Source organism: Anastrepha obliqua, chromosome 5, assembly GCF_027943255.1.
Source record: "Anastrepha obliqua isolate idAnaObli1 chromosome 5, idAnaObli1_1.0, whole genome shotgun sequence".
Lineage (NCBI taxonomy): Eukaryota > Metazoa > Arthropoda > Insecta > Diptera > Tephritidae > Anastrepha > Anastrepha obliqua.
The window spans coordinates 97683385-97708072 of NC_072896.1; the positions used below are offsets into that span (position 1 = coordinate 97683385).

General features: G+C 36.9%; 1 protein-coding gene across 1 annotated transcript in view; it reads left to right on the forward strand.

Annotated features, from left to right (window-relative positions):
• Positions 1-24688, forward strand: part of LOC129249001 (UPF0047 protein YjbQ) — a 46938-nt gene that overhangs the window by 1672 nt on the left and 20578 nt on the right. The window contains exon 2 of the mRNA XM_054888606.1: positions 5514-6533. Within this exon, the coding sequence (XP_054744581.1) occupies positions 6335-6533 (199 nt within the window). The 5' untranslated portion in view covers positions 5514-6334. The remainder of the gene's footprint in view (positions 1-5513; positions 6534-24688) is intronic.

Genomic DNA, 24688 nt, shown 5'->3' on the forward strand with positions numbered 1-24688 from the left:
TCCAGGGGAAAATAACATTTTGTGGTTAACAAGTTTTAAAAGTTGTACTTCAAATAACTCGAAAATCATAAGTTTCCTGCAGCAATGATATATTAGGAGAGGGTAGAACTCCAGCTTTCGAAGGGTAGCGCTTTTACCCGCAGTACTGGTTGTCCAGATGTCAAAGCCAACCTGAAATAGGGTGGAAGGTAGGCCTTCGCTAATAAAATATGGACGTTAATGAAGACCTTCCATAAATTGAGATTAGTTTCTTCCCATATGTATGTATGTATATATTTGCACTAAAATTTTTATATTTTTTTGTGATGGAATTTGTAGTTCTTGTGATACTACATACTTGGATTAAAGGTTATCAAATTTGATTGACGTTAGTATGTAACACATACTATGTATGTACATACGAAATACATATATATTTCAAAATGAGCACTAATATGGACATACTACATATATATTATAATTTTTCTAATTCAAGAGGACCCGTAGAAAAAATAAAATAATTTTGGATAGACAACATTTTTGTAATTTGGCAGCTGTGCACTATGGGCTTATGTGAAATTTCTGAACAAAACGGCTAGGAAAACTTTAAGCTTTTTCTCACATTTTCATTCTATAATGCGAACTTAGATAGGAATGAAAATATATGTACATATTTATAAACTTAATAATCGTTATAAGGACAATATTTGTTGCGTTAAGGTTGAAGATGAATATTTTTACTTATAGAATTGATTGATTAACCTTAAATGAATAATTTAATATTAATAAATAACGATTGTATTAGCGCAAAACAGTGGTGGGTCCACACGGACGTATTTAGTTTAATGGCTTGCCAGGGCCTGCAAGATTTGTTTATCAGTAGCTGTGTTTTTTGTAGATTGCTGCAACAAAAACAATTGCAAGCCGGCTCTGTGTTGTCTTAGAGCAAACGATTTTCGATATTAACTTGTGGCCTTAAATAAAACACCTCAGTCTCTAGTGTGCCCTAGGCTCGGGACGACCGATAATTTTCAGATTGACAAAATGCAGTGACATACAAAATGTTGTTTTCTTTTTTTTTGTTTTTCTTGACGATGAAAAATAAATAAGGCCACCGGGGGCTTAACACTTAAAATTTGGTGGAAACGCTTCCCAAACCTGACCACTTATATCTTTTATTGGCAAAAGACTGCCATTTCAATAGCAGTTTTCTAAAATGTATGAGGAATGCTTTGTGCTGCTTCAATACCAACAGTCGGTTCTATGTAACCGGAGCGATCCGGATTTATATTTGGCCCATGACTGTCACTTCAGGAGCATTCCCTATATACAGGGTGAACGATATGAAGTGTTACCTAGTCAAAACACCATAACTTTTTTGTGTGAAATTAGTTGTTATTGATTTCAAAGACAAAATTGTTTAAAAATGATTACAATTTTAACATATATTCACTTTAGCTCGATATGACCACCTTTTCCCTTGACTAAAGCCTTCAAACGGTCAAAAAAGGAGTTGCATGCTGCACAAATGTAATCTTGAGGTATTTTGGCCCATTCTCGTATAATCGCTTTTTTCAGCGCATCCATACTGGCATATTTTATAGTCCTCACCTTGCTCTCCAAAATGGACCAGATGGAATAGTCCATCGGATTTGCGTCTGGCGAATTCGAAAGCCATTGTATGGACTAAATGAAGTGTGGAACATGATTTTTTAACCATTCTTGGTTCACACGAGCTTTATGAGACGGTGCCGAGTCCTGTTGGAACGTCCATGGACTACGACCGAAATGTTTGTGTGTCCACGGCTCTAAAGCAGCTTCTAAAACATGTTTCCGATAATAAGTCGCATTCACTTTGACACCAGGCTCGATAAAAACGATTGGGGAGCGTCCATCAGCGGTCACTGCGGCCCAAACCATTACTTGCGATGGGAAATTGCTTCGAGTGGCCATACGTAGGCTCAAATCCTCCTATGAGCGTTCGGTCAAGTAAACACGATCGTTTTGAGTGTTTATGAACTGCTCAATTGGGAAAATTTTTTCATCAGAAAACACAATGTTAGGAAATTCGCCACGTTCGTGCAAACGCAACAACTCCTTTGCTCTTTTGCACCGAACTTTTTTTTTCTGGGCTGAAAGATCGTGTGCTTTTTGGAACTTGTAAGCCTTGACCTCGAGCTCATTTTTCAATATGAGTCGAATGCTGTCTTGCGATATTTTCATATCTTTGGCCATTTTTCTTCCACTTCGACGTGGATTTCATTCAAGTCGAGTCTTCACTTTCCGAACCATTTCTGGCGTTGTTGCGGTTTTTTTTGGTCCACCTCCATAGCGTTTTGCAATGCTACCAGTATCATTGTAAAGTTTTATAGTGCGATACACAAATATTTTGTTCACTTTGGGGTGACTGAGCTCGCGAATAATGGTTGGTTGTGATTTTCCAGCCAAATATAACGCAATCACACTATTATTATTATTATTATTATTATTTCTTTATTAGTTATATATAACTTTTACATTTCGTTACGTTTGAACAGCACAGAAAAAAAATTCAACAAAACTGAGACGCAAATGCTTTTGATGGCTTACTATATAAACAATTGGGGGACATCAAAATTCGTTTTAGAGGTATGGTTCCTTCGGCAAAGTTTCTTATTTTGATCCCTAGAATACGATTTTCCCAGAGCAATGAGCGATTTTTAAATCGACTCGCCCTAATGTATAGTATTAGTTTTTTATTTACTTTTTTTATTATTTTTTAATTTATTTTTTTATTTTTTATTTTATTTATTTTTTATTTGTTTTTTTTTCACGTTGTTCATACTACAACTAAGATTATCTAGTTAAAATTTTCAAAATTGAAAAAAATTCAGCAAATTTTCATCAAAATTTCAATCCTTTTGTCAGCATTTTTAGAAAAATTTTAGGTAAGTAGGTTTTAGCCCATTAAATTTTTTAAGTTATAGTTTAAAGTGGCTCAAAATTCTCAGTTGTTTTTGATATTTTTTTCTGTTGACAGTGTTGTGTATTTGTTCCCATATAACAAATGCTCGAAAGTTTTTTCATGTGGAGAAATGCAAAAAGACCGCCAACACAAAAAAAAAAAATTGTCAAAACTCAATGTGATTTTTAAGCCACTTTTCACATCCACTTTATTATACCGAAACTTAATGGTCACTAAAACTACATATTTGAAATTTTTCTAAAAATTCGAATTAAAAGGTGGAATTTTTTTTTTTTAGTTTTTACACAACCTGAAACTTTTAGGTATACTATTTATTGGGAACATTGTCATTGTCATTGTCAAGTTTGTTCATTTTAAATGCCAACCGCCTTTGTATCAGAAGTTTTGTGAAGTTATCTACAAATTTTCACCGGTCGTGTTTCGAGTTATCTGTTGCATATACGAATGAATCAGAGCGAAGTACATAGCTGAATTGATGCATCTTATCATTTTGTATATTTTACTACATATATGTATGTTAGCATCCTGATTTCGTTCAAATGTTATCGATTTATCTTTTGCCTGAAAATATGCTTAAGTGTCACCGATAACCTCTTCATTCGAGCGAAATTTCTTACTGGAGAGCAGTTTTTTTTGGTCTGTGAATAGCCATTAGTCGCTGAGAGCCAAATTTGGCGAATACGGTGGATGTGGGAGCAATTCGAAGTTATATTCATATAGTTTTGCCTTTGTTTTGATTGACTTGTGACACGGTGCGTTGTTTTGAAAGGCAGAAAGCGTGGCCCCACTTTGATTAGAGCTTTTTCATAGTCGAATGCTCATCCAATACAAAGCCAACACGTTCTTTTGATATCTTTACGATGTCAGCTATCTCACGTAACTTCACTCTTCGATCATTCAAAACGATTTTGTGAATTTTTTTGATGTTTTCTAATGTTACCGCCGCATTTGGATGTCCACTGCGTTGTGCATCATCGGGGTCTCTTCAACAACCACGTTTGAAGTCAGCAAACCATCGTTTTATTGTTGTTTCTGATGGAGCGGCTTGTTTAAGCTATTGCTTGTTTAAAGTCATTGCTTCGCTTGAACGGTGTTTTTTCCATCAAGAAGCAGTGTAAAATTAAAACACGACATTCTTTTTGATCCATTGTTTTGAAAATAACAAAAGTAACGTCTCTCTTAATACAATAACTCACGAACTAATGAAAAGAATATCATGAAATCTCAGCTGCCTTTTTAAGGTTAACACTAACTGAAAAAGGTGTGAATGTCATCTATGTGGGAATTTTCAACCCATGTGGTACGTATATCGAAATAAAACTGATAGAACGTTTGCTTAATCCTCAATAAACTCCTTTTACTTCATAGAGTACAGCAAAGTTTACAAAATTAGACGATTTTGGCCGTTTCTTTCTCGTGCTAACCGGTGCCAATTGGACTGGACACACCAAGTGAAGCCAAGTCCTTCCCCATCTGATCTTTCCAACGCAGAGGAGACCTTCCTCTTCCTCTGCTACCACCAGCTGGTACCGCATCGAATACTTTCAAAGCCGGAACATTTGTATCCATTCGGACGACATGACCCAGCCAACGTAGCCACTGGATCTTTATTCGCTGCGCTATGTCTATGTCGTCATAAAGGTCATACAGCTCATCGTTCCATTGTCTGCGATATTCGCCGTTGCCAACGTGCAAAGGTCCAAAAATCTCCGGCAGAATCTTTCTCTCAAACACTCCAAGCGTCGCTTCATCGGATGTTGTCATCGTCCAAGCTTCAGCGCCATACGTTAGGACGGGCATGATGAGAGCCTTGTAGAGTGTTAGTTTTATTCGTCGAGAGAGGACTTTACTGCTCAGTTGGCTACTTAGTCCAAAGTAGCACTTGTTGGCAAGAGAGATTCTACGTTGGATTTGAAGGCTGACATTGTTATCAATGTTAATGCTGGTTCCTAAATAAACGATCATCTATTACAGGGGGTATAATTCTTATGGTTTCATTTCAATATCCTTATGTTTACACCGCCATGTCCAAGTGTGTTTGCTCGTTCGCACTACAGTCGGTTCTACGTTACCTTAACGATCTGGATTTACATATATGCGACCAAGGAATGCTAATCCCGCATAATTCCTCAAACATTAATGGACAATATTTATGCTGTTACAGCAACAATAGCCGCTGTTGGTTCTGTATTCAGCCCAGAAAATATTTACTCCGATAGCGAACCCCTTCAGCAGGCAATGGCAAGCCACCGAGTTCACTTTTGTCATGAAAAAGAAATAGTAAAATAACAAAAAAAGTATATGAACAAAAAATGAAAGCGTCCCCAGTGTAAATTTAGTAAATTAAGATACTGCCTATGCTAACATTTATGAATAGTTTATTTTGTAATTTTTTTAATATCAAATCAGTTCATTTTCACAAAGCCCAGCTTTGGTATGCTTCGTTAATAAATTGCATTAAATTATAAACACTTGGCCATTTGCCTTCCTCTCTATGCATTCTTACATGCATATTTATGCATGTAGAAACGGGCATGACTGACACATTTCTATTTTCTTGCATTTTCAGGTGCTCTCCCAATAGATTTGAGTGTGGTAACCAGAATGCAATAATTTCAAGTGGATACGTGTGCGGCATAGTGTCTTTGCAAGTACAAATCAAGAAAGCACCAGAGATTTCCACCACGTGTACACAATCACGAGAGCTGCAGTAGCATCTCTGTCTTGGATTTGGCCGAAAAATCACAAAGCAACAAATCGCAACGATTATTAAAATTGAATGCACAAAAACTAGATCGTGGAGGCCGAATAATAGATGCACCAGTAGGGTCAACTGGGCTGTAACGCAAAGTAGAAGTAAATAAATTTGCAGTTGATACGGTTTTGAGTTGAGAGCAAAAGTTTATATACCTAGAAGTTGTGAAAGAAAATTTAGTAAGATTTGCAAGCGACTTTACTGCCAAAACGTCGACGAAAACTCCAACTCCAACTCCAATAACAAAAACCAAAACAAAAGGAACTGTTGCTGCTGTAGAGTCGACAGCAGGTGGTCGTCGATCGAGTAAAGTGGTAACAGTGGCAGCAGCGGCAGCGTCACCTGCTGCTAAAACAACGGCAACAACGACAACAACGGCGGTCCCATCGTCATCAGGTGGTGGTGCAGGCACTGGTGCTGGTGCGGGGACAGGAACTGGTAGCGCAGGTGACGGCGGTGGTGCTCGTCGTCGTAGTGGGCGACGTAGTCATAGTAGCACTATTCCGCAGCAACAGCAACATCAACAGCATCAGCAGCAGCAGCAGCACACTATTAGCAATACTAGAAGCGGTTACAATATTAAGACTAGTGCGAGCCGCAATAGCAACATTCGCAGTTCTTCGTCCAATAGCACAATGGCATCGTCCAATCACCGTGGTGGCGGAGGTGGCGGCGGTGTTGGCGGTAGTTCGGGCCTACAAATTGGCTCGGCGTGGTTTCAACGCAAAATCAATTTACGACCACAGCATCGAGGTGTTCATTTAGTCACAGAGGAGATACTCCGACAAATGCCCGAACTGGTGCAGTTTTCAGTGGGATTGTGTCATGTGCAGAGTAAGTACATACATACGTACATACATACATACATACATACATATATTTAGTGCTTTAATGTTAAAAAGATTAGATATTTTTTGTATTAAAATTTTCATGTAAAATGTATGAATGTGCCAAGAAATTGTTATTAAATAACTAACTCACCTCGCGGGATGAACTCCAGTTCAGCTAAATGCCTTGAGCATGTCATCAACTGGCGCATTAACCTTGTCGACGTTGGCCAGCACTGACTAGCTTGATTATATGAAGTTTTCAGTTATATGAAGTTTCAAAGAGCCCAAATGTTTTTGTTATGACCCTATCGAAAACGCTATAACGAGTATAAGTGCATAGTAAAGGGTTTTCCAAACAGAGGTGTTATTTTGATATTCAAATAAAAATGCTATTTTTTAATATAAATGAGCGGATGTTCATTTCATTATAAAGAGGAGGGTATGCCGTTACAGGACAATAACCCTTTCCTGAAATTTTCCACAACCGAATTGCAAAGTGGCTGCCGTATGTCCTCGATAGCTTCACGAATTCCATCTTTGAGGCTTTGAATCGACCCTGGGCTGTTGGCGTAGACCTTCTCTTTCATGTGGCCCCAGAGAAAAAAGTCACAAGGTGTTAAATCGCAAGTTCTCGGTGGCCAATTATGATCACCTTTTCGAGAGATAACACGGTCCAGACACTTTTCCCGTAAAAGATCAATGGTTTCGTTGTTTGTGTGGCACTTAGCGCCGTCTTGTTCAAAATAAACGTTGTCCAGATCAATACCATCTAATTCCGGCCATAAAAAATCGTTAATCATTTCTCGATATCCATTTATATATTTAAATAGCAACACCTGTTATTGGAAAACCCTTTATTAGATGAGACTTCATTACACCCTCCATTGCCGGATATGCGATAGGTAGGTAGGTAGGTAAAATGGCAAGAGTACCACAGGCACACTTCAAGTAAGACTTACGTACCGTTTTGATACCTTAATGTGGACCATTACCTGTGCAAAGAAAAATTTTTGGGGAGAGAAAACCTTCTACAGCCATCCAGTGCTGTTGATCTAGTGGAGGAGAGGCAATGGATCTAGGCTGGAGAATTTCCTCCAGCCATCCTCAAAGGGCACGCTAAGGAATCTCAAGCGCCTAGCCGCCAGAGCCGGACATTTGCAGAGAAAGTGTTCAACAGTCTCTTTCTCTGCAGGATCCCACAGCTTCTGCAATAGGGGTTGTACGGAATTCCAAGCATTTCCGCATGAGTACCGATCACCCAGTGACCAGTGAACACCGCAATGAGTTTGGAAATTGAATGGCGGGAGATTCCCATCACCTTAAGCGACCTGTTTCTATCGTATTGGGGCCATAGTGCTTTTGAAATAGCGCACGATGAGACAGACCTACATCTGTCTTGCGCTTTTTTTAGAAAGAAATTGTGTAGTTTCCCTCTAACAACGCACAAAGGGACGCCGATGTCTGAGAGGGGGACAGCTGAAACCGCTTCTGTCGACCCCTTCCTGGCAAGCACGTCGGCAATTTCATTTCCCTCTATATTCCTGTGCCCAGGAACCCAGATAAGGGAGATGTTCCCTGCTCGATCGAGATGTTTGAGTTCCTCCTTACAGGAGCTCACCAGAAGAGAGCTGCAATACGGCGACGACAGGGCCTTGATCGCAGCTTGGCTATCGGAAAAAATATTAATGCCTCCCTCCCAACAGCGATCCCGAAGCATTTTGCATGCCTGCAGGATCGCGAAGACCTCTGCTTGAAAAACGCTGCTCGTTTCCGGCAGTTTAAAGGAGACCGAAATGCTGGCTGATTTAGAGAAAACCTCCGCTCCCACTCCAGATTCCATCTTCGATCCGTCAGTGAAGACAGAGGTACCTATATCCGTGCCGACTCTCCTTTGCTATCCGATATTTTTTATATAGGGTGATCAATCTTGAGGTGCTTTTTTCAATAGTTAAAAAAAAACAAAAATGTAAATTATGTTCAAAACCTTTATTTATCATTTGAAAGGACATTCTTTGACATTTACTTTTTGAATATGACTTCATTCAAATGTTGGCCGCAACTACGCTTAAGGTGGTTCATTCTGAAGGTCCAATTTTCAATCACTCGTTCGAGCATTTCGACTGGCATGTCGTAATGTTGGCTTCCAGAGCTTCAATCGTAGCTGGTTTATCAGCATAGACCTTGGACTTCACGAATCCCCAAAGAAAAAAGTCCAAAGGTGTGATATCACAAGATCTTGGTGGCCAACTCACAGGTCCTAAACGTGAAATCAGCTGCTCTTCGAAATGACTTCTCAATAAAGTCATTGTTTCACGAGCTGTATGGCAACAGAACGCTGATTTTCATAATACAGTTGAACAATTTGTAGACGTTGTTGCGGTGTGAGTCTTTCCATGATGAAATGCCAAACGCTGTTCAACAAATCCACGATGACAGTTTGCCACAACTCGCGCGCGATCTGTAAAAAAAACGCAAATGAAAAAAACTCCTCTTAATTGATCACCCTATACTTATATATTCTACTTGCTCTAACCACTGTTAATTTATACTCCTATGAATTCTTCTCATATACACCTCGATGCAAAATTATAAACACAATTTTTTTTTCTTACGAAAATATATTTCATACTACAACAAAAACCATATAACGTAAAATGTCTAACTGCGTAAAATGCTTTTCGAAATTTCATCAAAACTTTCAACTTTTTAAGTAGAGTTTCAACTTTTTTACAGTTTTTCTGAGTATGCAGTTTTATAGCCCATTGAATTTTAGTAACAAAGTGCAAATTTGAAGTGATTACAAAATACTGTTAATTTTTTTGCATGTTTTGTTTTTGTTGACGGTGCTATGTTTTTTCTTCCATTTAGAAAAAATCGTGTTTGTATTTCTGTTACTATCCCTATTTCAATAGTTATTTATAAATTGAAATATACCCAAGCTGCATTATGGTGTGATTTTGTCGAAAGCTGAATTCGAAACTATTGATTTGCTGACAGTGAAATATTTATTGTCCTTGTAAATTATTTGTACGCCTTAAGAGTATGTAGGCGTAGTTCATTACACACAAACATACAGTGTTGTGCGATGAAATAGAGTCAGCCTTTGTTTAAAGTTGGGAAAACTTGGTTTTTAACGCAATATCCTAGTGCTTGCTATTTGTTTACTTTAGGTAGGTAAGTGAAATGCTTGAAGTACCACTCTGAACTAATACTCATAACCCTCCCCAAGAATAAACTGAGAATGCTCATGGGCATTCAATTTTAATTTAAATTTTCTGTGATAATTAGAGGGTACAAAAGAACACTCCCCAAGTAGCACTAAAGCGCCCCTTTGATACCATTATGAGGCCTCCAAGTCAGAGCTGCTGATATAATGGAAAGGAGCACCCAGTTACCTTAATCGTCTAGCTGCCAAACCCGGACATTTACTACATTTGCTTAAGTCTTTTCTGAAAGGTTGTTGTTGTAGCAGCATAAACATTCCCCATTCATATATGGGGAGTGCTACTGAAGTGACAGTCCTTGGCCGGATATAAATCCGGGTCGTTCCGGAAACGTTGAACCGACTGTCGTGGGAACGTTTTCTGAAAGGTCTTCACTGCTTCAGCAATAGGGGTGAAATGGTTAACCTATCTCTTCCTCGGGTGTGGGGATCATCTAATGACCGGTAAACACAGCTACGAGCTTGGAAATTGAATTGCGTGGAGACCCAAGGACTTTCTGAGTCCTCCGTCTACTGTACTGGAGCCGAAGGGTTTTCGAAATAGCACATGAAAAAATGGAGCTCCATCTTTTCTGCGCTTTCCTGAGAAATTTACTTATTTAATGATTGAAGTGCAAAACATATTTAGGCAAGTCTCTGTTCAGCAATTAAGGTGGTTTGTTTGTTTAGTAACTAAGGTAGGTAGGTGAAATGGTTGAAGTGCCGGTCTGGCACTCCTCAAGTTTTGATACCATAATGAGACCTCCAACATGCAGATATCCATAGCCAGTCAGAGCTGTTGATATAATGGAGGAAATTGATTGGATTTAGGTTGGCGCACAGCCCCAGGGCGTTCGAAGAAAGGAGCCCCCAGTGACCTTAGTCGTCTAGCTGCCAAACCCGGACATTTACAGAGAAAATGTCTCCTTCTCTGAAAGGTCCCCATAGCTTCGACAATGGTGGTTAAATGGTAACCCTAGCTTTTCCGCGTGTATGCCGATCGTAAAGTGACCGGTAAACACAGTTAAGAGTTTGGAAATTGAATGGTGAGGTGTCCAAAAGACTTTCTGAGTCCTTCTTATAACGTATTGGGGCCAAAGAGTTTTCGAAATAGGACATGAAGAAATGCAGCTCCATCTTTTCTCCGCTTTCCTGAGAAATAGTTTGTGCTGTTCCACTTTAACAACTGTCAGGGGGATGCCGATGACATGGTAGGAGTCTTATTAAATTAAATTTTATTCACGAACTTGGTCAAGTAATTTGGACATTGCCGTACATTTTTCTGAAAATTCGTTTGGTTTTTGGCTTGACTATATAATAATAAGGAAACTGGAAAAAATTGAGTTGTATGAAATGTTAAAATTTTTTTTTAAGTGAAATATCTTTTTATTTTTTTATAATTTAAAATATGCTTTTTTTGTAAAAAAATTGTTTGTTGTTCGAAAAATATAATATAACATATATAGAAACATAGGCATCCTACTATGAAACTTTTAGGAATTACTGAGCTAAGCATCAGCTATTAATGAAAAAATGAGAAAAAAATCCAAAGAGCATTTTCTTTCCATAATTAGAAAACCAAATTTTTCCTTAAAATTTTTGCAAAAATTGTATTTTAATTAATCCTTATAATTATAAGCCAAATGGCCGTAACGAAATAAAAGGAAAAGAAGATGGCGCTCCTTTAATTCCCCGTTAGAAAGAAAAGCGAATATATTATATAAATGTTGATACATCCCCTATTTTTGGATAACTTTTGATACACTTCCGATTGTCAGTTTGGTCATTGGTTTGGGAAAGTGGAAATGAGTCGTTATGTAGGGTTCCAAAGAGGCTGTACATTGTGAAGTTTTCAATTAGGCAGGACTTATAAAATAAAATAAACCCTCAGTACTTATCCCAATTACAAACTATAATTTTTTTGAAAAATATTTTATCCTAAACTTAAATACCAAATGCTAAAAATAACCCAAGATATTCCATTTAAAAAGTCTGTACGAAAATTTTCAACATTGAATAAATCCCAAATATATTAAGTTTTTTTTCAAAATTTTTCGGATTGTTATTATTCTCAAGCTTAAAAACAAACCAGATTTTAGAAAAATTTACAATGTCCAAGAATTATTTTGTTTTTTCCAAATTTCTCAGTTTACATAATAACAAGTAAGCTTATAAATAAACTATTATAAATTTCAGAAAACTTTACCAAAATATCCAAAATACTTCTACCCCTTGACATGGAATCGCTCAAGTACAATTTTTTTGAGCTTTCCGTTTAGAAAACGTTCCCATCGTCTACATTCGGTGCAACTTCTATTTCAGCATTTGTAACCAAACAGCGGACGCACTGCTCGTGATATATGGCCCCTATTCTACCTAATTGGATTGACACGGATTTTTATTTGTCCAAGATTTGCCACTTAAGCAAATGCTTGCAAATTAGATAAAAATTGCAGCCATACATACCTCAAAAAGCTCTATTTCCCATAAATTTGTATTTTTATTTCAATTTATCTAAGCTAAGTTTTCGTAAATTCCTCAAGGAGTATGAAATTGAGATACGCCAATATGGCAGCTAAGAAAGTGGCTCTATTTCATCGCACACCATTATATCCAGTATTAGTGTTTTGTAAGTAAGTATTTAAGTATTGTCTCTTCTTCTTTCAGCAGACAATACAAAATGTTTTATTATGACAGAGTCGTAATACAAAAAACTCAAAAGAAACCCCAAATATGGGTGCAGGGAAGGCAGTTCAAGGTCTCTCCCCCTACGGAATACTCTAACCGACAATCCAACTGCATCAAAGTGGTGCCACCGCATATATGTACGTACCATACATACATTCAGCCACAGCTAACAGCTAACTGCCAAAGTGTTAAATTGAATGCAAAATAACAGCATATTTCTTATTATGTTTTCTGTTCTGCTCTGTTTCAATGCACTTTGTACTGTAAAATTGCAAAGCGGCAGGAAATATTGTTTTAAATGGGTGTAGCGCGGCTTGGACTCGTGCATCCTGTGTATAAAAATTTAGCGCCGTTTTTCATCGATTGCGATTGTTTCGGTGTGGAAGAGCATACCGGTGCTGACATGGACACACATATATACATAAATATATAAAATTTAGTTAAGTATATTTTGCAGTCATATACATATGCGCATACTTTGTCTCGTATATCATTTTATTGCCTATTGCCTATTGGCTTGCTTGCTGCTACCCTGCTCAACTATTTGCTTCATCATCCAAGCTGACTCGGCTGCGCCACTGAATGAAATTGAGGTTTCCTCCATAAGTTGTCTTTCGTTTTTTTTAGCCCTTCGTGCTGTTTCGTTGTTTTTTCAGGCGCTTCCTGCTCACCTTTCGTCAGTGCGCTTGTGTTGTGCTGAGTCCATATATTTATTGTTATTGTTGTTGTTGCTGCTGCTGCTTAGTCCTTTTTAATTTGTTCTTTAATTCTACCGACTAAACAAAAATTCAGGTCACGCTTAGTTACGAGTCATGGTGCGCTACGGTGGGGAGATGTGCTGCATAACTCTCGGCAAAACAGATAAAGGCATAAGAAAGAAGGCCCTTTCAAATATCTCTATGTATGTATATTTGTTTTAGTATTAATTTTTCGATTGGCTTTTATATGGAAATTTTGTTTGTTTTATTAGGCACTTTTTATGCATTACTGCTATTTATTTACAGTATCATTTTTATTTATTGTTTGAAATTCTTTTTTGACTCTCTCATACAAATCTCTGTGTTGGCGAAAGCTTTGGCAGTGGAAATAATGATTTTGATTGTAGTTTGGCAAGCAGCATTGATTATTTTAAATGGTCTTTAGTGCTGTGTAATATTTGTTTCTAATAATTCTTGGTATTGATTAAAATGTGTTTGGTAGCAGCAAAGTGGTTGAATCGCTTTGTGCTTAGCTGTACATTAGTTTGTAAAAGCTAACTTTTTTTTTGAATTTCTTAGACAGCCATTTTTTACCTTGCATTTTTCACTAATAAGCGTCACTTGATTAAACGAGACGAGATGCTAGGCTAGGTTGGGCCAATTCGTTTACAGGGATGTCAGCAGAGACATCCTCCTGCGAATGCGGTGAAAAGGGCTAGTTTACTGAGGTAGCAGCCATTGGTTGTGAAACATCCGAATCATTAGGGGTACATAGAACCGGCTACCATGACAATGCCTGTCAAACGTGCTTGCTAACTCGCTTGTCCAAAAAACGAGTCGGGGATGGACAAAGGTAATGCCCATGTCTTTAATATCTCAATTGATTACAGAGTCAATTTCCCAAAAAAATGTATGAATTGATGCGAAGGTCGCTTTGAGATGTGTTAAGGTCACCAGCTTAAGGTCGAGGTGTTAAGGTGGTTTGAGTGCAAACACGAGTAAGGTTCGTCTGACGCTCGAAAATAAAGCTTAGTTCCGGAGCGTTATTTCGATTTAAGAGAAGGTTTATAAAGGGTGGTTAAATTTCAAGGGCTGATGTCGAATGTGAACCACACCTAAACGTCAACGACACCGCTGGACTTCTTTCTGTGGGGTTATTTGAAAGAAAAGGTGTACGTCGATAAGCCAGCAACAATTCAAGAGCTAAAGGATGAGATAATACGGCACATTAACGGCACATACGGCATAGAACCTCAATTATGGCTTAGCGTAATCGAAAATTTCGACCATCGGATGGAGGTGTGCCACCGAGCCCGCGGCGGCCATTTGGACGATATTTTGTTCCATACGTAGTTGAGCCATACCAATATTATCATAATATCATCATAATAAAGAGGAATGACAATAATTTCATAAAAAAATTGTATTTTATTCAAAATCAACACCGGCCCTTGAAACTTAACCACCCTTAATTAATCATCCAATTTTGTTTTTGAATAATGTTTTTGCTAAAACAAAAAAACAAAAACCTTTTGAGTGATGGAAACCTTTATTCTGATCTTTAGGCGCAGCTGTCTACTTCACAGGTATTAAATATGACGTTTAATGTCACTTCCAAAAATTATAAATTTTCCGATAGGGTGATTAATTTTGAGCCACCTTGTACCTACATGCAAAAGGGCCACAGGTAAAATTTGAAGCCTGTGTTCTATTGTTGTTATAGCAGTATAAACATTCCCCATACATATACGGGGCATGCTGCTCAAGTGACAGTCCTTGGCCGGATATAAATCTGGGTCGTTCCGGTTACGTACAACCGACTGTCGCGGGAACGAAGCCTGTGTTTTATTACGAGCAGCTACATAGATATGCAAAGTAGTCGTCAGGCCTATTCTCCTATTTACGGTGGAGCTGGATTAGAGCTAACCTCAACCTCATAAGAAGTTAACCTCAACCTAACCTCAAGCTGTAGTATGATCTTCATAAGTGGGTCGCTTAGAATTAGACCGAAGGAAATTCTATGTCCCGTTTTAAACATGCTGCCTCCTAACAGCTTTCGCTGCCCTTCGCCTGAGAGAAACATTTCTGTGTGATATTGACGCTATAGCTCACTCGAACATATTAAGAATGCTTATCTTTCTCGCAAGCAAGTGCAAATCACTCGGTTCATTAGCCTTTTCGATATAAAAAATCCCAAGTAGGGAAGAGTGGACGGACAAAATACAGAGCTTCACCTGGTAATGTAGCCATCTACGCTACATTGCAGTGATTTTCTGCAGAGATTTTTTGATCTTATCAGATTATTATTATCATTCGAGTAATTCGCGAGATGATGTTGGTTTTTTATGATTCAGTAAACGCTGGTAAAGCGAGTTTAATCCTGTTAGTTCGATAAACATTTTTGTTTTATATCCTTGTTTACTTGGCTTGGGAGCATAGGGCGTTGACAAGACTCTTCAACCATACACGGTTCTGGGCTGTTATTTTTGCACCGTCGCATGTGAAGTCGGCATCTGCTAGCTCGCGCTCGCAACATCGACATTCTCCAAGTATTTTTTGGCCGATTGCCTCTTCTGCTCCTTTGGGGGTTCTAGTCCAGTGCCATTTTCGTGATGCTACCTGGTGGTTTTCGAAGCGTGTGACCTGTCCTTCGCCACTTTCTGCTTTTAATTTGCCATAGGACGGATTCCTTATTTGTTGATCTCGACTTATAAGAAGGGTGAGTGAAGGAGCTCCGTGTAATGCGGAAGAGCGCAATTCCATTGGTTTCCCAAAAAAAGATTGCCGAAACTATAATAAAGAAAATGTTATTGATGGAAACAAAACTTATTTTCATTTCATTTGCCAGCTCCTAAAACGACATTTGAGTTGCATTCTGTTCTAATGCTACAAGGAGCATAGCTGCTGCCTCCTTAAACTTTGAAAAATTAGCAAGCTATCCTTTTTTCTGAACAAATGCAGGTTGCAATCAAAACTTTGGTAATGTTTGGACTGAGAAAGTTAAATAAATTAAAAATTCAATTCTATTGTAAACCAACAAAATTGGTTCTAATGTTTAGATTTTCTCCAGTTTATTCCCACGAATTTTTCAGAAATGATATCAAAACGTTTTCAGCAGTGAAATTCTATTTGTTAAAGTTAAATTGTACGCTCCCACGACAGTCGGTTTTACGTTACCGGAACCATCCGGATTTATATCTGACCAAGGACTGTCACTCCATCAGCATTTCTTGTGTATGTATGGGAAATGTTTATGCTGCTAAAACAACAACAACGCAAAATAAAGCTTTACTTTTCCATAGGCTCCGATTGCCAACATGAAGCATAAAAATAACAGAATACCACACTAATTGTTTTGATTACCGCTAAAAGCTTGTGGAATCTCAGCAGTGCAAATTTAAATCACATCTCGTTCAACAAAGTTTAGGTATAATATTCGTATAGTGGTATTGAACGCATTCCATATATTTCAAATGGCTTTGCACTATCCGGCGATCAGCCGTTAATATTCAATAAAGAGGTGCCAATAAGAGGCTTGTTTAAAACTCAATTGCTGAATCCGGTAATAAAGGAAATGAAAGGTAAACGGCGGAAGGGAGTGGAAATCAATATCCATATGTCTTGGCCTCAATTGAATATGGTTGGAAATTGAAAAGCACTGCAAGCTATAAAGAGTATGCATCAATGTGCTAACATCACCTTTCTCCAAATACGTACATACATACATACATATTTAATGATGTGAACAAATTGTGCGCCGTAGAATCATTGAAAGTCGTCACTCCGGCGCTTGCTATGCAGTTGCACTAATGCACACATTTGCACACATGCACACCCACATAAGAAGGTGGCAGCAAATTTGTTTGTAATTTTTGTTTTTATAGTTCATCTTTGTGCTGGATTTGATGCCTTAACACTTCCTCATGCATTTTTATTTGCGGGCGGCAACTTTGATACAAACGCGCAGGCATACATTTGTAAGTGAATACATACAGATGCATTTGACACAATCATCGTTAGTTATGAATGCACAACGTGAATGCCTACACACTTGCAGCCTCATTCAGTCCATCGCCTGTCTATTGCATTATCCACCGATTGCTCACCTGCTACGTCTCTATTCTGAGTGTGCGTGCCGCCCTGCCTGCTTTCACTCTGACTAAGTCGTCGGATGCGTGTTTTGTAGTCTTTTCATATTTTTATTAAATTTTTTTTATATCACTACGAATATGCTAACGAAGGTGATTTAATTTGGGTCATGTTGCAACATTAACATGGCAAAAAGGTGTGATAGCTGCTACAAAAACAAGCACATTAAAACACGTGATCTGATATCTGTGGCAGCTGAGGTTAAAATAGCATCCTTCTTCTCAAAAGCGACTAGCTAACGTGACTTGCATTCTCTCTTTACACTGCAGTGGTTGCTGTAGGTTGCTGTTAATGGTGTGTTGGTTGGTTTCGCTCCCCTAGCACATATGGAAACTATGTCGCCATTCCTCGCTGGTCTAATTGAGTGTGGAGGATTCGACTTAAAATCGAAATGGCTTTTTGGCGGGTCTTCAATTGTTTAAACCCGTACTCTAGAGATTTCGAAGCAAAAACCACCGGCGCAGGATCGGTTACAATAGCGCTTCAAATGCGTTCGTATTTCAATGCTCCTATTTATCTTATAGCTGAAATGCGACCAAATGCTGCGTCGTGGTTTGAAGTTTCTTGCTATCAGCTTTAAATAACTATATTGAAAATTTTTTCTCACCTAAATAACCCACAAAAAGGCGTAAGGCATGCAAACCATGTTTAACATCCAAATTTCCAAAGAATTTACTTTATACATTTGAAATTTAAATCACCGAATTTTCTTTACCTTGGAAGCTAAAATAATGTATACCTGTGCTCAGAATGATAGCAGCGCGACATATGTATTTTAAAGTTTTGACAATTTACTGATTTTTTAATTGTTTATTTACTTGCAAAAAAAAAAATTACTTATTGTTTTATTTTTAATATATTAAAATTTTGGTTTTATTTATTTTATTTAATTTTAATTTGTTTATAAATTTTTAAAATTTAATTTTTTTAATATTTTCTTTATAAATTTCTTTTTTCATTTCTTTATAATTTCTTTCTTCTCTGTTTTTTGTATATTTAATTTAAAAAAATTTTTTTTTATATTTTTTTTTATAAATTAATTTTTTTTATTTCTTACTTTTTATTTTACTTTTCTTTTATTTTTTTATAATTCTTTTTTAATTTTTTTAAATTTTTCCTTATTTTTTTATACATTTTTTCTTATTTTCTTATGAATTTTTATTTTTAATTTTTTTATGACCTTGTTTTATTTAATTTTTTGTATATTTTTAGTGCATTTTTTGAACTTAGTTTTAAGCTTCGTAGGAAATTAAAAAAAATTAAAATTTTTTATCAATATTTCAAACTTTTCGGTTAGAATTTTTATAAATATTTCGAATAGGCACTTTTATAGGTCACTAAATTTTAGCATAATAAAGTGTCAGTTCAAAGTGGCTAAAAATTTGCTTTTCTATTTTGACGGTGTTATGCATTTTCTTCCATAAAAAGAATGCTCGAGGTCGTCGAAAAAACATTCTCAAAGCTTGCACTTTTTCTTCTTCTTAATTTGCGCGATAACCGCTTACGCGATTTTGACCGAGTTTAACAAAGCGCGCCAGTATTTTCTTTCTCGTGCTAACCGGCGGCAGTTGGACTCACCAAGTGAAGCCAAGTCCTTCTCCATCTGATCTTTCCAACGCAGAGGAGAGCTTCCTCTCCTTCTGCTACCACCAACGATTCACGATTTTTTTATGGCCGGAATTGGATGGACAACGTTTATTTTCAACAAGACGGCGCTACGTGCCTCACAAGAAGCGAAACCAATGATCTTTTACGGGAATAACACTTTTTATTGGAAAACCCTTCATAAAAATGGGAAATATTTAAATTTACATACTCGAGGATGTACTAATACTCACTTATGTGTTTACATACCCACTCATGCCCATGTATACAGACATACATAGTGTAAAGAGCATTACATTCCATGACTGACAGTCCGTAAATAGACAATTACTCTGCAAAGTCACCTCTAATGTGTTTACGAATCTGGAAAATGCCATTTTAACAAATACACCACACATATTTACACAAATTCATAAAAAGAAACAATGCCAATAAACAACGTTGACTCCCAGTTGTGTTTTTTTTTTCTAGAAGTGCATAAGCTGGAAGTTGCATTGCGGTGCATTATGCAAAGCATGTCCATACATTGTTGTGCCCACATGCATACACACTTCTAAGTACATACCTATGTATGTGTTTCATGCGTCAGCTAGCACATGAGTTGGGGTATGCGTATGCACATACATTCAAATAAAATGACTATAATATTTCCCTGCATCTATTGCTAAACATTGGCATCTAAATGCAAAAGTCTTCTTCACTACAGGCCACAACAATGTCTCAGATGGTTTTTAGCGGTTAAATTTTAGGACAGTAAAGTCTGTTCAGCATTCTTCACTCCTGCTTGTGTGTTATGAAATATGTAATAAAACTGAAGTAATATTACAGTGGGTGAAACACACAAGGATTGATTAATGTTAATGTATAATTGGCGCTTACACCCGTTTGTTGGGTGTTTGACCGATCTACTCCTATTTGTGGTGTGCTTCTTGATGTGTTCCGCAAATGGCGGAATTTACATACAGTTTTATGGCATCTCAAAATGGCAGCTGGTTTTTTAGGTTTATTTGCATTAGATTATATATTTCTTAATTTGTATACAGCTTTGAGGCAATAAATTGTAATTAAATTTCTGGAATAAATACCTATAGTGGTTTTCGTGCAGTTAAATTTTGAAAAGAAGATGTGCAGGTTTTATATTACAAGGCAGTTCCAATACTTTGTGAATTGAAAAATAAGTGGCAGCGGCATTCAAAAAATGCTTCGAAATTAAAACGTTCTCAATCGTAATTCATCTATTTTATAATGTTATTTACTCCTTTCACCTTAAGAGTTGGGGTGTGTGTAGTTAAGAGGCAACATCATACACAAATAATTTTAATTTAAACTTTGTTAACTATTTTCAAAAATTATTTGCTGTTACCCACATCCTAACCTAAAGGGTGTTTTTTTTAGAGGTTAGGTTTTCAAGTTGGCACTACTTTTTTCATGGATGGTCTTTTTGACAACTGTCACTTGATTTATGCTCAGTTTGGTTTGCCATTTCATAATGAATAGACTTACACCTGAACAACGTTTGCAAACCGTGCAAATTTATTACGAAAATAATGGTTCGGTTCGCGCGATGCATCAAAGAAAATTTTGTTCAGCGATGAAGCTCACTTTTGGTTGAATGGGTATGTCAATAAGCAAAATTGTCGCATTTAGAGTGAACATAATCCACAAGCCATTGCTGAGACGCCGTTACATCCTCAAAAAGTCACTGTTTGGTGTGCTCTATGGGCAGAGGGAATCATTGGTCCATATTTCATTAAAAATGAAGCCGGCCATAATGTTACAGTCAATGGAGAGCGCTATAGAGCCATGATTAATGACTTTTTCGTGCCTGAATTGGACGATGTTGATGTGGACGACCTTTGGTTCCAACAAGACGGCGCTACATGCCATACAGCCAACGCAACAATCGATTTATTGAAGGAAACTTTTGGTGAGCGCATTATCTCGCGCCGTGGACCTGTGGCGTGGCCTCCAAGATCGTGCGATATAACACTGCTGGACTATTTCTTGTGGGGCTATGTAAAGTCGCTTGTCTACGCAGATAAGCCCGAGACGATTGACGTCTTGGAAGAGAATATTCGGCGCGTTATTGCTGACATACGGCCCCAATTGCTGCAAAAAGTGGTTGAAAATTGGGCCTCTCGGCTGGAATTTATTCGAGCCAGCCGCGGCGGCCACTTGCCCGAAATCATTTTTAAAACATAATGGCAAACCCTTATCTTTATAATAAAGCTAAATTCTAGGCCATAACATTAAATTATATACGTTTTATTTCATCTTGAAAACCTAACCTCTAAAAAAACACCCTTATAAGTGAATCATGCCTTTCTTTAAATTGTGTTATTTTTTTTTAATTAGATGGGAATACCATTTAAAAATATTAATGGGTTAGAGCTATCTTTGAATTAATTTTTTTTAATTACGTGGGAACGCCATTTATAAATATTATTGGATTAAAACAATCTTTATCTTTAAATTGATATAGTTTATTTTTCACAATTAATATATTTTTTTAAATTTCTTAGTTCCACAAAAACAAAAAAAAAAAAAACAGAAATTAACGAGGTGTCTTAAAAATATTTTTTTTGTTGAAACTTGTAAAAAAACCTTTCATCGTAATATGCAACTGAGATTTGAAAGAAATATATTATATATTATATTTGCAACAAAATCAGGTAGGCTACGCTATAAAAAAGACTAGTTTATGAAAGACATTTTTCTGAAAAGTATTTGCTTTTATACAAATAATGTAATACTTAGGCATATTTTTTAATAAGCCCCCTTTTTTTAAATGTAAACAGCAACACCCTGGTAAAAAAAGATGCCTCACAGAAACTATCTACGATCCACATGCCGTTCCCACAGCAGCCAGTTCTAGGTTATTGGAATGACTCTGATTTATATCCGGCCAAGGACTGCCACTCCAACAGCATTTCCCATGCATGTATGGGAAACAACAACAATAACGACGACACATAACGATGGCTTTCCAATGCCGCAAGAAATGTTGAAATCAGGGCAGTAATATCGAAGAAATTTTGTATGTTTTCTTCGCTGTCAGACTCAATCTGATATGAAAGTAGTGGAAAAGTAAATCAAAACATTCTACACCTTTTCCAAGAGTATTTCAGAAAGCGTCAAATGCACTTCAGAATACACAGTTGTTCTTGAGAAACAGTAAAACTTATTTCAGAATATTCAATTCTACTTCAGAAATAGTAAAAGTGATTTCAGAATAGTCAATTGTACTTCAGAAGCTGTAAAATGTAGTTCAAAATGTCAAAATGTACTTCCGAAACCATAAAATGTATTTAAGAATGGTCAGTAACACTTCAGAAACCGTAAAATGTATTTCAGAATAGTCAATTGTGAAATATAGTTGAGAATGGCCAAATGTGCTTCAGAAAATGTAAAATGTATTTCAGAATAGCCAGATGTACTTCAAGATACTGTGAAATGTATTTCAGAATATCCAAGTGAACTTCAGAGACTGTAAAATAAATTTCAGAATAGCCAGCTGTACTTCAGAAACTGTAAAATATAGTAACAAAAAATAAGCAAAAAGAATTGTTTCTCATTAGCAGCTTTATCACTACTTCTAAACGTCGGCCATTGAACAAACAAGATTTTTACAGAATTCTAGGTAAATATTATACCACTCATGCTTAATGGCTCTTTCAACTCCTCTAAATTTTTAAATAAACAAACAAAATTGTCGTATTTGGGGATCAGACATGACGTATGTGGTTGTCGTGAAATCAATACATAAGCTAAGAATTAGTCGCCATTCTGAAAAGGATGGCATCATAGAAATTTTTTTTCGAAAATGTTGCTGGAAACGGTTATTGAAGCCAAGCTATTCAAGCATTTTTTTTATTTTTTCACAATTGTTAGAAGTTTGGCAATTATTTAAGAAAAAAGATTTTTATTTTTGACATGGAATACCAACTAAAGTAAAATCATAAATTTAATAAGTCCACAGAATTGAGCTGTAAATTTTTATTTTTTTCTAATAAGGTCAAATAGGCCAACAAATTCAGTTGTATTTGTTTTATTTTATTTTTAGAAATATACTTGTACTCGGACCACCCTGTAGGTGCAAGAACTAAATAGTTTCATAAGAAAGGAGCCGTAAGCGACCTAATCTTGAAGCTCTCAAGTGTCATTTTACCGTTGTTTCATTTATGCTAATTTCCCTTTTAACACACAGAGATACAAATGTATGCATGTATGGGTGTACATACTTAAATCTTGAAGAAAAAAGTAAAATATGCATGCATATACAAGTACACTTGCGTGCAAATAAAGAACAACTGCTAGTAACGTACCCCTGCGGTGAAAATGAAGGGTGTCGAACTGCGGCTTTTCTAGTGAGTTGGCAACAATGACTACTTCGTATATGCAGCTTCATTCTTTTTTTCGTATAAGCAGCTGGTTAATGTAAATAAGTGACGATACCTAGGAGGCATTTGTGTAAGAGAATCATTAAAATGCAGAATATCTCATTAAGCACGCCGCTATTTTTGAAATTTGAAAACCGTAAATATTGAAATTTATACACATTGAGGTTGTGATTAGAACACAATGGACGAAAAATGAGTCGATCGCTCATTTCACACTATTTTCGACACTTCTGTAAATTGTCGGTTGAGTTTCGTTAATCTAGCTTTTAGGTTCATTAGAGTATTTAACAACTTTTTTCCAGGTTAATCACATACATCTTTAGTTTCGTAAAACAGCATCAATTCGCATGATCTTTGTGGCCAATTCATGTCACCTCGGCGCACAATGGCGACGTTTTGACCAATTTTGTTCAAAAATCCTAGAGAAGGCAATTTTCGACCAATTTTAATATTTTTTTTTAAATGCTTGTAAATGATTTTGAAAGAGATTGTCTAGGACCAAATTTTAATTTGAATAGGGGTACTTTTATGAAAAATTCAGAAAAATTTTAAAAACAAAAAACTATTACTATGGACTATGGACCCTGTAGCCATTTTTGAACAAAATTGGTAGAAAAATCCCCACTGTACGGCGTGAGATAAACACGCTTTGTGACTTAACCTCAATGTTTACGCATGTGAGCTTGTGAACAAGAACGCAGTATAAAGCGTCATATTTATTATAGACCAGTACAAAAAATTTCACTAAATTCCAAATAGTGGGTCTTAACGGATCATTCCTTGGATTAGCATAACTAGAGAAAAAATTTTCTTTCGAATATTCCGCTGGCTTTTTTTTGATAGATTGCGAGCAAAAGTTAGTAGTATGCCTCAAAAGGCTTAAACATCCTGCTTACTCGTATTTTCACTGGTGATTGCACACTGCGAAATCATCTGAATAACTTCGGGATGTGGTCAAGAGATTTATGTTGACTCTGCAACTCGAACTCCAGAACACAAATGCAACTGCTTCTCGAATACGTTTGGCATATTGAGAAAAGGAGGAACACCTCGGTTTAGTGCGTTCTAAAGAAAACCCTATACATTCGCTAAAATCGTTTGCCCCTTAGATTTCATGAGAGAGCACAATCTGAATAAATGATGAGTAGAGGGCGTAATTGGTCATATCGTTCAAATGGATACAAATGCTCCAGCTCTGAACCTATTCGATGCGGTACCAGCTGGTGGTAGTAGAGGATGAGAGAGACCTCCTCTGTATTGGTAAGATCAGGTGGAGAAGGACTTGGCTTCACTTGGTGTCTGCAACGCCGGTTAGCACAAGAAAGAAACGACTGGCACGCTTCATTCTGATACGTAGCATCAACTGACGGGGGAACGTATGGTAGGTCTTCAAGTCCAAGAGAATACTTCTATTTAT